Below are 18,588 nucleotides of genomic sequence, written 5' to 3'. Positions count from 1 at the left end.
CGCAGAAGCCGAGAGGAACCCTATCCTTGGTAGGGTGGCAGGAGGATGGGGTAAGAGCAGACGTGCGTGAAATGGAAGAGATGTGGTTGAGGGCAGCATTGATGGTGGAGGAAGGGAAGCCCCTTTCTTTAAAAAAGAATATCTCCTTCGTTCTAGAATGAAAAGCCTCATCCTGAGAGCAGATGCAGCGGAAACGGATGAACTGAAAAAAGGGATGGCATTTTTACAAGTAGTAGGGTGGGACAGGGCATAATCCAGGTAGCTGTGAGCGTCCGGGGATTTGTAATAGACAGCCGTGGATAAGCTGCCTCCGGAGTTAGAAACAGTGACATTGAGAAAGAGGAAAGCAGTGTTGGAAATGGACCAGGTCAATTTGAGGGCAGGGTAGAAGTTGGAGGAAAAATGGATGAAGATGACGAGTTCAGCATGGGTGCAGGAAGCTGCACCAATGCAGTCATCGATGTAGCGAAGGCAAAGTGCGGGACAGTCACCAGCGTAGGCTTGGAACATAGACTGTTCCACGTAGCCGACAAACAGGCAGGCATAGCTACGACCCATGCGAGTGCCCATAGTTACACCTGTTGTTTGAAGGAAGTGGGAGGAGCCAAAGGAGAAATTATTTAGACTGAGAATAAATTCTGCTAGGCGGAAGTGGAAGGGAACTGGTTGGGTCAGGTGTCCAGAAAAAAAAGAGCATTTTGAAGCCTTCCTGGTGGGGGATTGAGGTGTATAGGGACTGGACATCCATCGTAAAAACAAGATGGGGACCAGGGAACTTGAAATCCTTGAAGAGATCAAGAGCCTGTGAAATGTCACGGATGTTGGTAGGAAGGGACTGAACTATGGGGGGATAAAACAGAGTTGGGGTATGCCGTTATGAGTTCAGTGGGGCAGGAACAAGCTGAAACAATGGGTCTGCATGGACAAGCAGTTTTGTGGATCTTGGGTAGGATGTAGAAACGGGAAGTGCAGGGTGTGGGAACTATGAGGTTGGTGGCGGTAGATAAGAGATCCCCAGAGCTAATAAAGTCAGTGATGGTGTGGGAGACAATGGTCTGGTGCCCCTTAGTGGTGTCCTGTTCAAGGGGTAAGTAAGAGGAGGTGCCTGAGTTGGCGTTGGGCCTCAGCAAGCTAGAGGTCAGTACGCCAGACTACTACAGCACCTCACTAATCTGCCGGTTTGATGGTGAGGCTAGGATTAGTGGTGAGGCTAGGATTAGTGCAGAGGGAGTGCAGAGCTGAGTGGTCGGAAGTAGTGAGGTTGGAATAGGAGAGAGGAAGGTTGAAGTCGAGACAGTTAATGTCCTGTCGGCAGTTGGCAATGAAAAGGTCCAGAGCAGGCGGAAGACCAGGCTGGGGTGTTCAGGAAGAGGAGGGTTGAAAACAGGAGGAGTCATTGGGGCGGAGTGGGAAGTTCTTGCCAAAGAAATAGGCCTGGAGATGGAGGCGGCAGGAGAAGAGCTCAGCGTCATGGCGGGTGCAGAGCTCGCTGAGGTGTGGTCATAGGGGGACAAAGGTGAGGTCCTTACTGAGGACCAGATATCCTGCCTCAGAGAGGAGGAGGTCAGAGGGAATGGTGAAAACCCAGCACGGATGAGGGCTGGGATCAGAGGGGGGGAAAAAAGAGGTTTGGTAGTATCTGAGGGGAAGGAAGATTTGGGTGTTCAAGGATGGTGGGGTGAGAGGAAGATGGAGCTTCCGAGAGCCCAGGAGCTGGCAGTGGGACCTGAGAGACTGGATACTTCGAGTAAAGCCCCCCCCACTTCATTTCCCATCCTCTTTTCCCTCTTACCTCATCTCCTTACCCACCCATCACCTCCCTCAAGTGTTCTTTCCCCCAACCCCTTTTTCTTCTTTTTTCCATGGCCTTCTGTCTCTTTCACTAATCAATTTCCCAGCTCTTTACTTCATCCCTCCCCCTGAAGGTTTCACCTATCACCTTGTGTTTCTCTGTCCCCTCCCCCACCTTTTAAACCTTCTCCAGTCCTGCCGAAGACTTTTGGCCCGGTATGTCAACAGTACTGTCCCCCCCTCCCCCCCCCATACATGCTGCCTGGCCTGCTGAGTTCCTCCAGCATATTGAGTGTGTTGACAGGAACAGACAATTCTCTACCTTTCTGTTTAAGACAACAAGCTATGCAAATACAAAAGAAAAAATAAATAAGCAACATTAAGAACATGGGATGAAGAGTCCTTGAAAGCAAGTTCACAGGTTATGGGAACAGTTCAGTGGTGGGGCAAGTGAAGTTTACCCCTTTGGTTCAGGAGCCTGATGGTTGAGGGGTAATAACTGTTCCTGAACCTGGTGGTGTGGGTCCTGAGGCTCCTGTACCTCCTTCCTGAAGGTTGAGGGGTAATAACTGTTCCTGAACCTGGTGGTGTGGGTCCTGAGGCTCCTGTACCTCCTTCCTGAAGGTTGAGGGGTAATAACTGTTCCTGAACCTGGTGGTGTGGGTCCTGAGGCTCCTGTACCTCCTTCCTGAAGGTTGAGGGGTAATAACTGTTCCTGAACCTGGTGGTGTGGGTCCTGAGGCTCCTGTACCTCCTTCCTGATGGTTGAGGGTAATAACTGTCCCTGAACCTGGTGGTGTGGATTCTGAGGCTCCTGTACCTCCTCCCTGATGGTAGCAGCAAGAGAGCATGACCTGGATGGAGGAAGTTGTTGATGATGGAAGCTGCTTTCCTACAACAGCACTTCATGTAGATGTGCTCAATGGTGGGGATGGACTGGGCCATACCCACTACTTTTTGTAGGAATTTCCATTCAAAATTATGGTGTTTCAATAACAGGCCGTGATGCAAACAGTCAATACACTCTCCACCACACCTGTAAAAGTTTGCCAAAGTACTAGCTGTCATTCTGAATCTTCGCAAACTCCTCATGAAGTAAAAACGCTGCCATACTTTCTTTGCAATTGCTTTTATGTGTTGGGCCCAAGACAGATCCTCTGAAATGACAGCAAGGAATTTAAAACACTGACAATAATAACACTGAAGAGTTGCAGACCCTCTTCACCTCTGATCCCCCAATGAGGACTGGCCTACGGACCTTTGGCTTCCTCAATAATCATTTCCTTGGTCTTGCTGACATTGAGTGAGAGGTTGTTATTGTGACACCACTCAGCCAGATTTTCAAATCTTTTCCCATATGCGGATTCATCACCACCTTTGATTTGGCCAATGACAGTGAATATGACATGGGAGCTGTGCTTAACTTCACAGTCACAAGTTTAACTGAGCAGAGCAGGGGGCTAAGTTCACAGGCTTGTGATGCACTTGTGCTGATGGGGGTCTTGGAGAAGATGTTGTTGCCAATTTGAACTAACTGGGGTCTGCAAGTGAGGAAATGCAGGATCCAATTGAACAAGGAGGGATTGATGCCAAGGTCATGAAGTTTATTTATCAGTTTTGAGGGGATGAATACCGAGCTGTAGTTGACAAAGATCATTCTGATGTATATATCTTTGCTGTCCAGATGTCCCAGGATTGAGGAAGAGCCAATGAAATGGCATCTGCTGTGGACCTGTTGTGATGGTAAGGCAACTTGGAGCAGATCCAAGTTGCTTCTCAGGCAGGAGTTGACATGTTTCATTACCAACCTCTCAAAGTACTTCATCAGAGCGATGCAAGTGCTACTGGATGACAGTCACTGAGGCAGGTCACCACGTTCTTCTGAGGCACCAGTATAATTGAAGCCTGCTTGAAGTAGGTGGGGACCTCAGACTGCTGAAGCAAGAGCTGAAAGATATCAGTGAACACTCCAGCCAGTTGATCAGCTCAAAACTTTAGTACCTGGATCTGGGCCGGATGCTTTCTGTGGGTTCACCCTCCTGAAGGTCGTTCTCACGTCAGCCTCAGAGAATGAAATCACAGGGTCATCAGAGGCTGTGAGAATTTGTGCAGCAGCCTCCATGTTTTGACAGTTAAAGTATAAAGGCATTGAGCTCATTGGGGAGCAAAGCCATGTGGAGCCTGTGACACTTGGTTTCACTTTAAGAGGTAATAGCATTAAATCCTGCCACAGCTATCAAGTATCTTTTAGTGATTCAAGTTTTGTTGGGAATTGCCACTTCACATGAGATGGCTTTCCAGAGATTGTACTGGGACCTCTTGTATCTTACTTTACTGTCAGATATGAATTCCACTGATTTGGCCCTCAGCATATTGCTGATCTCACGGTTCATCAGGGCTTCTGGTTGTGGAAGGCACTGATTTTGTGGGGATACACTCAACTACGACTGTTTTTATATAGTCCATGACAACTGCGAGTCTTTGAACACAGCCCAGTCCACTGACTTGAAGAAATCCTGTAGCCTCTCCTCCACCTCCCGTGGCCACCTCTTTGTTGCCCTTATCTCTGGAGCCTTGATCTTTCGATGTTGCCTGCATGCAGATGGGCGAAGGATAGCCAAGTGATCAGAATTCCCAAAATATAGTCTAGGCATGGAATGGTAGACATTCCTAATCATAGTATAATAGCAATTAAATGCTGCCAGTTATATGCTGAGAATCGGGCAGAGAAATTTTCAAACAAGCCAGTTTGAAGTCCCCGATACTGTTTTGAAATGCGCCGGAGTGGGGTGTTTCTTGTTTGGTGATGGCAGCATTCAATAGACGCTGAAGGATGTTCCTTCAGAAGATCAAAGGCACATGGATGATAGAAGAATGGAGGGCTATGTAGGAGAGAAGGATTAGATTGATCTAAGATTAGGTTAAAAAGTCAATACAATATTGTGAGCCGAAGGGTTTGCACTGCGCTGCAGTGTTCTATATTTTAGATGTTAAACCTTCACTTCTCACTTTCAGACTTTCCTCCTTGTTATCAGATATAACACCAAATGTTTCATAACTACCCCAAGATCTTTAACAGAATAATTTATCAACCGCTACAAAAACTCTGCCTGACCCGCCATGCATCTCCAGCATTTACTGTTTCCATTCCCGAGTAAAGCAGCTCAGAAAATTTCTGCAGAATTAAAGACAAGTCTCTTGTTGCCGAGATCTCACAGCATTCCTGCAGGTGATAGGTTTGGTGAGATCACTGCTCATCAAGACAACACAGCTGTTCCACAGCACTTGCCAGAGAATTACTACAGGGATGTCCATTCTGCCCAGCACAATTAATCCCACCTCCCGTTTCTCCACACCTTTTTTTTTCCAAAATATATACACGCAAGTTCTTTCAACTTTTACCCAGCTCTTTTCAGAACGATATTCCGACTACATTGAGATACAAGATATAGGAACAGAATTAGGCTGTTTGGTCCATTGAGTCTTCTCTGCCATTTCATCATGAGTGAATCACTTTCCTCTCAACCCCCAGTCTCCTGCCTTCTCCCTATATTCCTTCATGCCCTGAACAATCAAGAATCTATCGGCCTCTGTCTTAAATGACTTGGCCTCCACAGCTGCCTGTGGCAACAAATTCCACACAAGAAATTCCTCATTTCTATTCTAAATGGGCATCCCTCAATTTGGAGGCTTAGACTCTTCCAACAGAGAAACATTTACTCTATCGAGGCCCTTCAACATTCGATGGGTTTTAGAAATTTATCTCCCTTTCATGTGCTGTGTTCCAAATTAAAACTCATTTTGCAAAGGTAGCTCATTTGCCACACACCTTAAAATTCCTTCCTCTCATTAGTGACTTATCACAGGAAACAATTTCTCCCCATCTCCTGTAACCACAGCCAATTTTCATCAGATTGGTGGCATCCTAACAATGCTGTTGCAGCCTTTATGACAACGTTTCATTCACAACCCGCTACCAATCTCACCCTTGGTGAAATTCAGCGTTCAATTCTGACGCTGTCTGTAAGGAGTTTGTATGTTCTCCCTGTGTCCTCTGCTTTCCTACCACAGTCCAAAGATGCACCGGTTTAGTAGGTTAGCTACTATAAATTATTCTGTGATTAGGCTAGGGTTAAATAGGTTGGTTGTTGGTTGAGCCTGTTCAGCACCATCTTTAAATAAAACATTGTATGGTAGACTACCATAAAACCCTCCACCATCCCCTCCCCCAGGTCTAATTTGGGGGATTCTGCACCTCATTTGCCTACCTGCACGGCACTCTGTAACACTACATTCTGTTATGTGTTTGTCTAGGTGTACTGATGAAGTGGACTGTCTGGATGGCCTGCAAGTAATAGCTTTTCACTGTATCTCGGTACATGTTAACAATAATAAACTAATATGGTCTAAACAGCTCTGTCACCGACTCCACTCCCAGTGCACTGCCAGGTGTCGTGACTGGACCTGAGCATTCCACAACCCAGTGCTATCAGGGTGGACCGTTCCCACTCCATGTCAAGTCGAGTCGAATTACTATCCCATGCACAAGTACAGGTACAATGCAGAACTTCCAACCACCAAGTTCAGAACGAACACATACACAGAATAGAAATCATACAAGGCAGCTAAGAGATCAAACGCCGAACGAGACCCAAGCACAGCAGCAGGCAACACCCCGACGGCCCGAAGGGTCTGCGGATGGAGGAGCGGACGGCGACGGCAGCGAGCGAGCTGTACCTGGTGTCCGGGCCCTCCGGCGGCGCGGTCCCGTCCACCGGGCCCTGCAGCTGCACCGAGTGTCGCTTGGCTCCGGGCTCGGGCGCTCCGTTGCAGCTCCGGGCTCTGAACAGTTTGGTGAGGCGGCTCCTCAGCGAGGTCTTGCGGGAGCGGCCGGCCGGTGGGTCTTCGGTCTGGTGTGGGCTGGCGGAGGAGGAGGAGGAGGAGGGTGAGGGCGGGCCGAGCTGCGGCTCCCGGTGAAGCGGGCAGGCGGCGGGTGGTTCCTCGCCCAGGCTCCGGCATAGGATGCGCAAGGGACAGTCAGCTCCGGGCCCGGCCTCGGCCTCCAACTCGGTACCGGCTTCTTCCATTGCGCCCAGCACCAACACCGCGTCGCTGGTCTCCTCGGCGGGAGGCCGGGGCGCCGCCGAACCCTCGCCGCCCGGCTCGGCGGGGCACTCCTCCCGGCCTGGCCCCACCGTGAAGTCGCCAAAGTCCCGAGCCAGGTCGGAAACCCGTTCGTCTCGCCGGCTGCGGGCCCGGCCAGAGCAGCGGCGGTGGCGCGGGCAGAGACGGGGCGAGGTCGCCCGCTTGGGCCGCTCCGCCCCGCCGCCGCCTGTCGCCCGGGCAGCAGCGGGCGGCTCCGGTTCCAGCTCCAGCTCTGGCTCGCCGAAGACCATCAGCTGCGGCCGCGAGCCCTTGGCGGCGGGCAGTTCCAGGTGCCGCAGCCCGCAGGCGGCATCCTGCAGCAACCTGGTCGGCCGCCGGCTCGCATCGAAGGGTAGCGGCTTTAGCCCCAGCCCCGAGCCCACAGCCACCGCCGCCTCTCCCTCCTGAAGCTCCGGTGCCACAACGTGCAGCAGCACGAAGCTAGCCGAAGCCTGCGGGTTCATCCCTGTAGAACTGCCGCACACTGCCCGCTCTTCCTCCGTGTGTCTGTCTGTCTGGCTGTGTCTCTGTGTGAGTGAGTGTTACTGCTGCCTGATTATTGTATTAACTATTTATCCACCTCCGCCAGCCCTTTCCATCCTTGTCTGCCGCCTCTGCCCGCGTCCCGGGACCGAGCAATACACGCGCAAAAACAAAACCTTCATCAAATAGCCGAGCAGGTTATGTATATACATGCGTGTGTTTTAAAACCACACCTACTTCCGCAAATTCAATGCAATCTCCACCTCCCCCCTCCCCACTGTCACTGAGCTGACGTTCTGTAGGTCAGAAAGCCGGGTGAGATGAAACCAAATTCCCAGCAAATTACACTCTCCTGAAATAAAACAAGCCGATTTAGCGAAATTTTAAAAAATCCTTATGCAGGCATATTGAATAAAACGCGTGCTCTAAGGTGACCCCACCTCCCTCAACCCCACGCGAAACGAATTTCCGGCCCGAGATAAGGAAGGTTATATTTTTTAACACGAGAAAGTCTGCAGATGTTGGAAATCCAAAACAACACACACAAAAATGCTGGAGCAACTCAACGGGCCAGGCAGCATCTATTGAAACGAGTTAACAGTGGACTATTCTGCATTTTGCTTAAAGAGGCGGCTATAGTTTCCTTAGAACTGATAACCCTTAAAATATTCAGCTAATTGATATGAACGAGAGTTGCAACGTCCGCTGTAAGTCCTGGATGTTATATGTAAATAACTATACTTTTTTAATACGCTCTTGCGCAAAATTTTATCACTTATTTGCTGTGGCCAGTTTAACTCATTGTTGGGAATATGGGAGGGGGACCGGTGCTTATAAGCAAGCCTCTCTGGAGTCTGTGTTTGAATAAAGCCGAGCTAATGGCTCGTGGGACCCGTTAAAATGGCTTCAAAATCCTATATTTACCTGTAGTGAAGGACTGGGGAATAAAACTGAAACAAAGTTATCTGCTTTCTTGCTGATGGCTGTTGTTAGGGAGTACTGCAGCACAGCGTGCTCTATTGACATTGGAATTATAGCACATTCTGAGACTACCGCCAGCTCCTGTCTGCGTGTATGTAACATTAAACTTGCATTTTTAAAGCACCTTTATGTGGTAAAGATACAACTGTGCTGCCAAATAAAATTTGATACTTCCCTCATGAGAAGATAACAGATTATGAAAGGTTTGGGCGTTGAAGTAGATTGTCAGAAATGTCTTTTTAAAAAGGGAGAGATTAGGGAGAAAATTATAGAGCTAAGAACCTCTTGATTCTATGACTGAAAACTAGAGCACATAGGTTTAAAGTGAGGAGTAAGGAGCTTGGAGAAGATCCTAGAGCAGTTCGATTCTGGGATGATCCAGGGGATGGAACTGGAAAGAAAAATACAGAAGTCTTTCACGGTCATGGAACAGGAGATTTTTTTTAAATTTGAAAATCAGAATTTTAAAATTCAAGACGTGTCCCTTCAAGGTCAGTGAGAACAGGACAAGGGGGACCAGAGTTTGGATGGTTATGTTTACATCAGATCAGAATCAGGTTTAATATCACTGACATAGGTCATGAAATTTGTAGTTTTGCAGCTGCAGTGCAATGCAGTACATAAAAATTATAGAAGTAAATAGTGCAAAAACAATTAATGATGTAGTATAAGAATTATAAATAAATTAGTGCAAAACAAGAGCAAAATAATGAGGTAGTGCTCAGGGAGGGTGGTGGGATGGAGATGCGTCTCTACCAAAGGAGTTGTAAGGTGCTCCTTCCCTCCGCTAGCCTGCAGGTCGCCCTTGGGCAAGGTGGAGCACCTACTTAGCCCCCCGATCAGGGTCACGTGAAGCCGTGGGAGCAGCTGGTTGTACGAGCAGCCAGTGCAGATCACAAGTCCTGGTTATGCGACCACTGATGCCAGGCAGACAATCTCTGAAGAGTATTGATAATGGCTGGGGTCACCCATCTTGTAAAGACACTACCCAGAAGAAGGTGATGGCAAACCACTTCTGTGGAAAAATTTGCAAAAAACAATCATGGTCAAGACCATGATCAGCCACATCATGCGACACAGCACATAAAGATGGTGATGAGTGTTCATGGACTGTTCAGAAATCTGATGGCAGAGGGGAAGAACCTGTTCCTAAAACACTGAGTGTGTGTCTTCAGGCTCCTGTACCACCTCCCTGATGGTAGCAATGAGAAGAAAGTGTGACCTGGGTGCTGAGGGTCCTTGGTGATAGATGATTAATTATCATCTTCTTCTTGAGGTTTAATCTCCCACTGGAGCATAGGACATCGATGACCACCCGTTTCCATTGTCCAAAGTCGATGGTATGGTTGGAGTTCATCAATGTCTCTATAATCCATTGTATCCATGGCTCAGGTGATTGGCCTATTGGCCTATAGAGCCCTGTTGGCTGGCCTTACCCGTTTCCACTTCCCACGACGGGGACGTAGGGTGGACTTTGAGAGGCAGACAATTAATGATAGCCTGCACAAATTGTATATGAGTTATATGTACTGTGGGGTCCCCAACCTTTTTTATGCACTGGCACCTTACCATTAACCAAGGGGTGCATGGATCCCAGGTTGGGAACCCCTGGAATATTATTTTGTTTGGTGGTATACGTACATGTGTACGGCTGAATGACAATAAACTTGAACTTGAAATTGGTTGCCACGTCACAGCAGGTGTCTCCTTGGAACATCTAGAGGAAAAATGCGAGAGGAAAATGTAGAGCCAGTGTTTCAGTTAAAAATATTTTGATGGCTGAACGGGTTTCAGGTGAGATAAAAATAGACGTGCAAAAACATGTGAGCAGCCAGTGAATTCATATTTTCATATCCTCAATGAAAGTATCTAATCCTCACTGTCCAAGTGCATACTTGTGGATAAGGCAAGTGAATTAAAATAATAGCTGATAAAAGAAGATTTTACAAATTATCTGTACAAAAGGCCTTCTACCCACACATGGCCCATATCCCTCCATTCACTGCAATATTCTACTCTAAGAGCCTCTTAAACATCTCTATTACATCCACCTCAACCACCATCCTTGGCAACACATTTCAGACACCCACCATTCCCTGTGTGTAAAAATGACCCCATATCTCCTTTGAACTCTTCCCTCTCACCTTAAATGCATGCCTGCTAGTATTCGTTATTTTGATTCTGAGAAAAAGCTGTCTATCTATGCCTCTCATTATTTGATAACCTTCTATCAGTTCTCACCAACTTGGGGAGCATAGACATTTCTAATATTATTAGGCTGCCCTGAAAAATTGAATAAGAATTTCTGTAAATCTGTCAGCTGAAAATGCAGACTGTATAAGCATAAATTGCCGTATGAAAAACTGGAGAAATTCCCATAAGAACAGTGCAGAGGATCACACAATGAAATGTCCTGTGCACAGGAAATTATGTCTCAATCAATACCCGATCCCAGAGGCCAAAATTCGACAACTCATTGCAGGTTCTTCAAATCGTGTGTGTGTGCATACGTGTTAGCTTATCAACCCTACTGGGGCATATCCCACCAAAAGCAGCTCTTCAGAGTCCTCTGTCCTGGGACAGTCTTTCAAATTGTCCCCAGGTGTAGCCCATTTTTGAAGATCCTTCCTCTCCCACGGATTATCTCTGTACAGGTTCTTTAAATCATAGGATCATACTTTAGGATGGAAAAGTAAGTCTCTGAAACAAACCATTTTGATGGTCTCTTTTTTTTATACTAATTATATTCTTGTTGTGTCTCTGATGCTATGTGCCTGTGATATTGCTGCAGGTTTTTCATTGCACCTGTGCATACACATACTTGCGCATATTGACTGTAAACCTGACTTTGACTTTTGTTTTAACTGCACCACCTTGAGATCAATGGCTTGCTTCACAGGGAAATTATTCGTTGCTTTGGAGTTGAGCTGAATTCTCGATAGTTGTGCCTTGCACCAATACATTCACAAAGCTACTGTTAGTAGGTATTTTATTTTCAGAATTAACTTTGCCACCTGGTTCATTCTGGTTAATATGGGACGGCATGGCAACGTAGTGGTTAGCATAATGCTATTCCATCACCAGCATCCCAGGTTCAGTTCTACAATTGTCTATAAAGAGTTTGTACTTTCTCCCAGTGACTGCCTGGGTTTCCTCTGGGTACTCCGGTTTCATCCCACATTCCAAAGATGTACGGGTTAGGGTTAGTAAGTTGTGGGCATGGTATGTCGGTGCCAGAAGCATAGTGACATTTGCGGGCTGCCCCCAGCGCACCCTCGGACTGTGTTGGTTGTTGACACAAGCAACACATTTCATTGTATGTTTCCATAGACATTGGAGCAGAATTAGGCCATTCGGTCCATTGAGTCTGCTCCAACATTCCATCATGGCTAATCCATTTCCCTCTCAACCCCATTCTCCCGCTTTCTCCCTATAACCTTTCGCGTCCTGACTAATCAAAAACTATCAACCTCTGCCTTAAATACACCCAGTCACCTGGCTTCCACAGCTGTCTCTGGCAGTGTATTCCACAGATTCACTACTCTCTGGCTAAAGAAATTCCTCCTCCTCTCTGTTCAAAATGGATGTCCCATTATTTTGAGGCTGTGTTCTCTGGTCCCAGATTCCCCCACCAAAGGAAACATCCTCTTCAAATCCACTCTATCTAGGCCTTTCAACATTTGGTAGGTTTCAATGAGATTCCCCTCATTCTTCTAAATTCCAGTGAGAAAAGGCCCAGAACCATCAATCGCTCCTCATACTATAAGTCTTTCAATCCTGGAATCATTCTCGTAAACCTCCTCTGAGACCCCTCCAATGTCAGCACATCCTTTCTCAAATAAGGGGCCAAAAACTGCTCACAATACTTCAAGTCAGGCCACACCAGTACCTCATAAAGCCTCAATATTACATCCTTACTTTTATATTCTAATCCTCTCAAAATGAATGCTAGCATTGCATTTGCCTTCCTCACCGACTCAACTTGCAAGTTAACCTTTAGGAAATCCTTCATGAGGACTCCCAAGTCCCTTTGCACCTCAAATTTTTGAATTTTCTGCCCATTTAGAAAATAGTCTATGCTTTTATTCCTTCTACCAAAGTGCATGACCATACACTCCTTACACTGTATTCCATCTGCCACTTCTTTGCCTATTCTCCTATCTGTCTAAGTCCTTCTGCAGACTCCCTGTTTCCTCAACACTATCTGCCCCTCCACCTATCTTCATATCATTTCAATGTACATGTGACAAATAAAGTTAAGCTTCTTCCATCTTCTGGTACATTATTCTTGATGCCTTGAATCTGAACCTTTTCTATTCCTACGTGGGCTTTCAACTTCCTTTCCTTATTCACTTTGTGGAAATGATATTCCAATCCATATCATTTTTCCCCATTGTTCCTGGGCTGAATGCCCAGATTCTGTGACAAATTTCACAACATATGCCGCTGATGTTAAAACTCATTCTGATTCTGAACTCACAAGCCTTTCCACCACGACAAGGTGATGAACCTTGGAGAAGACGTAAATATATATGGCAGATAAAGTTGATCCTTGTCTGCTAACAGTTTTGCCTTCTTTAAGAAAAGATCAAGACGTGCTCCCTACTTCTGGTGTGACACACATGAAATGCTGGAGGAACTCAGCAGGTCAGGCATCTTCTGCCCCCTTCCTTTTCAGTCCTGATGAAGGGTTTCGGCCCAAATCATCAACTGTTTATTCACTTCTATAGCTGCTACCTGACCTGCTGAGTTCCCCCAGCATTTTGTGTGTGTTGCTCTGGATTTTCAGCATTTGCAGAATCTCTTGTGTTTAAGATCCCTGCTTCTGATTGTGGATAATAGTGAACTGTTTCATTTCTAGGCGGGAGTGATGCACTTGTGATACATCCAGTGCATTCTCCTGTGCACATTTGAGGGCTTTATGATATGGTACAATTCTCTCCCCTTGTGAGTAATGGGATGGAAAACATCTTTACTTTAATCTTAAACATGAGAAATTCTGCAGCTACTGGAAATCCAAAGCAATACTCATAAAATGTTGGAGGAACTCAGCAGGTCAGGCAGCATCTATGGAAACGGATCAGCCATGATTGAATGGCAGAGGAGACTCGATGGGCCAAATGGCCTATTCTGCTCCTGTACCTTATGCTCTTAAACAATCAATGTTTTGGGCTGAGACCCTTCTTCAGGATTGGAAAAGAAGGGGAAAGACAACAGAATAAAAAGGTGGGGGGAGGAGAAGGAGAATAGCTAGAAGGTGACAGGTGAAGTCAGGTGGGTGGAAAAGTAAAGGGCTGCAGAGGAAGGATCTGATAGGAGAATTGGGGGACCGGTTCGTCAATCACCTTCGCTCCATCCGCCAAAAGTGGAACTTCCCGGTGGACATTATAATTCTGATTCCCATTCCCATTCCAACATGGCTTCATCTTGTGCCGCACTGAGGCCACGCTAAAGGGTGGAGGAGCAACATCTCATATTCCATGGGTAGCCTACAACCTGACGGCATGAAAATCAATTTCTCCTTCCTGTAAAAAATAATTTCCCTCCCTCTCCGCTCTTCTTCTTTTCCCTACTCTGGCCTCTTAGCTCTTCTCACCTTCCTGTCACCTCAGCACAACCCTCCTCCTTCCCTTTCTCCTATGGTCCACTCTTGTCTCCTATCAGATTCCTTCGTCTCCAGCCCTTTACCTTTCCCACCCACCTGGCTTCACCCATCGCCTTCTAGCTATTCTCCTATCCCCTCCACCCACTTTTTTTATTCTGTCGTCTTCCCCCTTCCCTTCCAGTCCTGATGAAGGGTCTTGGCCCGAAACATTGACTGTTTGTTCATTTCCATCAATGCTACCTGACCTGCTGAGTTCCTCCAGCATTTTGTGTGTGTTATTTTACTTTAATCTGTTATAGCTTATCTGCTAAAAGACAGTCTGAAGTTTTGCTTCCACTATCTCCATCATTTAGATGAATTACTTGCCTGGAAATTCAGTTGCAGGGGCTGTTTTATGTATTCCATTGTGCACAATAGCAATTGAATCACACAGATCACTGACTCCTGGTGCACATCCAATGGGGAGGGATCACATCCAGCATTTCGATTCAGGCACTGTGTCTAAATCCCATAGTTTCATAAACCCAGCATTTCTGACACTAAGCCTCAGTACATATCTCTCTCTCCAAGATACTGGAAAATCGTTGTTAATTCAAAGTAACAAGAGCACTTCATGCAATTACAGAGGGACTTGAACTGTCGAGATACCATTATTCTTATTGTGGTTCTCTCCAGAGTGACAGACGGTGTCTCTGACACGTTCCACACAAGGTAATGTTGCAACAGTACAAACAACAGTCGGTCACACAATGCAGTTCTTAAAGTGGTATCAACCAACATTACACACACTCAGTGGCCACTGTATTAGGTACACCTGCTCATTAATGCAAATATCTAATCAGCCAATCACATGGCAGCAACTCAATGCATTAAAGCATGCAGACTTGATCAAGAGGTTCAGTTGCTGTTCAGACCAATCATCAGAATGGGGAAGAAATGTGATCTAAGTGGATTGATTGTTGGTGCCAAACAGGGTGATTTGACTATCTCAGAAACTGCTGATCTCCTGAGACAACAGTCTCTAGAGTTTACAGACAATGGTGCAGGAAAACAAGAAAAAACATCCATGCGAGCATCAGTTCTGTGGGCAAAAATGCCTTTTTAATGAGAGAGGTCAGAGGAGAATGGTCAGACTGGTTCAAGCTGGCAGGAAGGCGACAGTAACTCAAGTAACCACAGGTCACAACAGTGGCGTGCAGGAGCATCTCTGAACACACAGCACGTCAGACCTTGAAGTGGATAGGCTACAGTAGCAGAAGACAACGAACATACACTCAGTGGCCACTTTATGAGGTACAGGAGGAGTGAGTGTGTGATAAATACTACACTTATTATTTACTCTCAGATGTGTAGTATACACTCTTGAGGGTGCACTCGGTGTGTGAGATGCTTATCCTCGGGAACACTGCTCACTGTTTTATATTCATTAAAACGAATGACAGGAAATCATCTAAACACCCTTGCTTCAATGTCGAGCTTTCAACATTAAAACATTTTATAATTTTTCCAGTAGCTTGTAGTCAAAACCTGGTTAATTAGAATCGGCATCATTGTTAGCCCTTCTCTCTTGTTGTTTAAACAAAGTGCTAACAAATTTTTTTCCTCACGTTTTAGCCATACTGTATATCCCCTGAAAGATTTTGTCTAACACATTCTGAGAATCAAATAATATTAAACACATAGTATGTTCTCAAAATAATTTTCAATTGGCTTTCAAAAGTTGATTTCAACTTCAAACTATTGGCTTGACTAATGCACTTTTATTATCAAAGTAAATATATATCATCATATACAACCTTGAGATTCATTTTCTTGTGGGCATAGTCAATAAATCCATAGATTAATAACCATAACAGAATCAAAAAGACTTGGGCGTTCAACCAGAGTGCAGAAGACAACAAACTGTGCAAATACAAAAAGAAAGAAATAATAATAATGAATAAATAAATAAGCAATAAATATCGAGAACATGAGATGAAGAGTCCTTCAAAGTGAGTCCATAGGTTGTGGGAACTTTTCGATGGGACAAGTGAGGTTATCTTCTTTGGTTCAAGAGCTTGATGGTTGAGGGTAGTAACTGTTCCTGAACCTGGTGATGTGAGTCCTGAGGTTTCCCATACCTTCTTCCTAATGGTAGCAGTGAGAAGAGAGCATGTCCTGGGCGGCGGGGGTCCCTGATGATGGAGGCTGCTTTCCTGCGACAGCATTTCATGCAGATGTGCTCAATGGTGGGGAGGGCTTTACCCGTGATGGACTGGGTCATATCCACTACTTTTTGTAAGATTTTCTGTTCAAGGGCATTGGTGTTTCCATACCAGACTGTGTTGCATTTCGTCAATATCCTCTCCACCACACATCTATGGAAGCTTGTCAAAGTTTTAGATATCATGCTGAATCTCTGCAAACTCTGAAAGAAGCAGAGGTGCTGCTGGGCTTTCTTTGTAATTGCACTTGCATGCTGGGCCCAGGACAGGTCCTCCAAAATAATAACACTGAGGAGTTTAAAGTTGCTGACCCTCTCCACCTCTGATCATCCAATGAGGACAGGCTCATGGACCTCAGGTTTCACTCTCCTGAGGTCTACACTTGGTTCCTTGGTTTTGCTGACACTGAGTAAGAGGCTGTTGTTGTGGCACCACTCAGCCAGATTTTCAATCTCCCTCCTGTATACTGAATCGTCACCACCTTTGTTTCAGCCAACAACAGTGGTGTCATCAGCAAACTTGAATATCAAGACCCTTACACAAATCTCAAATATGCTTCCTGTTATAGAAGACAAGAAAATGCTTAGATGATTCCCAGGATCATATTCTAGCCTTTTGAAAATACTTATTGTTTGCAACTACCTTGAACACTTAAAAGGACTACAGAAAGTTTCCAGCCAGGATTCTGCTATGCTGGCCTTCATTCGTTATATATTCCTGGACACAGTACTGCTCCTGACCTTTGTTTTATGAATATTCAGTGACCTCACTTTTTAATGACCAGTTCGTTACTAATCTCCATTTTGTTCACAACTTCAGATACCAATCCTTCTTTTCCCATTGCCACTAAGGATATGCCAGCTTTGATTTCCTCTCTCATAAACTGGGATGACTTCCATTTATTCTCTTAAGCAGCTCAGTGGTAGACAATAAGCAGTAAATGGGCACACAGGAGATTCGGATTTCTGTGTGTGCAGGAGGTACGAGTGACAATGACCCTTTAGTACATGAATCCGTAAGAATGGAGTTTGAGGCCTAGTGTTAGGGTCCTCATCATTGGGGAGTCTGGCGTTTGAGCCCTAGTGTTCTAGATTCTGGCCGTCAGAGATCCCGGCATTCGTGGCCTAGTGTTCAGAGTCCCAGTCATCAGGGAGTCCAGCATTCGAGGCCTAGTGTTTGGGATCCTGGTCATCAGAAATTCCGGTGCTGGAGGCCTAGTGTTCGGGATCCTAGTCATCAGATATTCTTGCGTTTGAGGCCCAGTGTTCGGGCTACTCATCCAGGGTCCTCATTCATTGTCATCGGCAAATCCTGGGGTCGATATCGAAGATAGAAAGTCCAGAGGTCAAGGCCCAATGACCAAAACTCTGAGTCCATTGGGGAAATTGAAACCCAATGTCTGCGAATCTATAAGACCACTTGAGGCCTGACTTGGCCTGTCTTGTGTGTGTGGATGGGTGGGGGGACGAATGGAGCTTGTTTCGTTGTTTTCCAATTCCCATTCCCATTCCAACATGTCAGTTCATGCCACGCTGAAGCCACCCTCAGGATAGGGAAGCAATACCTTATATTCCGTCTGGGTAGCCTCCAACCTGATGGCATGAATATCGATTTCTTCTTCCAATAAAAATTTTCCCTCCACCTCCCTTCTTCTTCTGTTCCCCACATTGGCCTTTTACCTCTTTTCACCTGCTCATCACCTCCCCCCGGGTCCCTTCCTCCTTCTCTTTCTCCTATGGTCTACTCTCTTCTCCAGTCAGATTCCTTCCTCTCCAGCCCTTTACCTTTCCCACCCACCTGGCTTCACCTATCACCTTCTAGCTGTTCTCCTTCTTTTCCAGTCCTGAAAAAAGGTCTCTGCCTGAAGCATTGACTGTTTATTCATTTCCACAGATGCTGCCTGACCTGCTGAGTTCCTCCAGCATTTTGTGTGTGTTGCTCTAGATTTCCAGCATCTGCAGACTTTTTGTGTTTTTGTTTTGCTGTTGTTTATTGTGTCTTGTATTGTTCTGCCGAGCATTGTGGGTATGCTGTGTTGGCACCGGAATGCATGGCAACACTCGTGGGCTGTCGCCATCACAACTGAAGATTGTGCTGGCTGTGAACAAAAGTGATGCATTTTACTGTATATTCCAATGTAAAGTACAAAGGTAAATACGATAAATCTGAATCTTGTCTGCTAAATGATTTCCAAGTCTCTGGTTCTCTCTGTTACATCTGTGCTGTGCTGAGGATCTGTTACATCTGTTGCAATGTTGGAGGTACTTTCTTTTGGTTGGCACGTTAAACTGTGACACCGCCTTTTCCTTCTGGTGAATACACAGTACTTATATTTTAGCCTGTATTCGTGACGATAGGTCAGTAAAATATCATGGTCAA

The 18,588-nt window shown here is 46.0% G+C and overlaps 1 protein-coding gene across 5 annotated transcripts in view; it reads right to left on the bottom strand.

Moving 5' to 3' along the window:
- socs7 (suppressor of cytokine signaling 7) overlaps positions 1 to 7,589 on the bottom strand; it is a 161,616-nt gene extending 154,027 nt beyond the window's left edge. For all 5 annotated transcript variants that reach the window (XM_063037443.1, XM_063037444.1, XM_063037445.1 and 2 more), the window contains exon 1: positions 6,529 to 7,589. In XM_063037443.1, the coding sequence (XP_062893513.1) occupies positions 6,529 to 7,400 (872 nt within the window). In that variant the 5' untranslated portion in view covers positions 7,401 to 7,589. The remainder of the gene's footprint in view (positions 1 to 6,528) is intronic.
- Positions 7,590 to 18,588: the final 10,999 nt, after the last annotated feature.

Source organism: Mobula hypostoma, chromosome X1, assembly GCF_963921235.1.
Source record: "Mobula hypostoma chromosome X1, sMobHyp1.1, whole genome shotgun sequence".
Lineage (NCBI taxonomy): Eukaryota > Metazoa > Chordata > Chondrichthyes > Myliobatiformes > Myliobatidae > Mobula > Mobula hypostoma.
The sequence above is the reverse complement of the archived record's forward strand: the minus strand, read 5'-3'. Positions and strand labels throughout refer to the sequence as shown.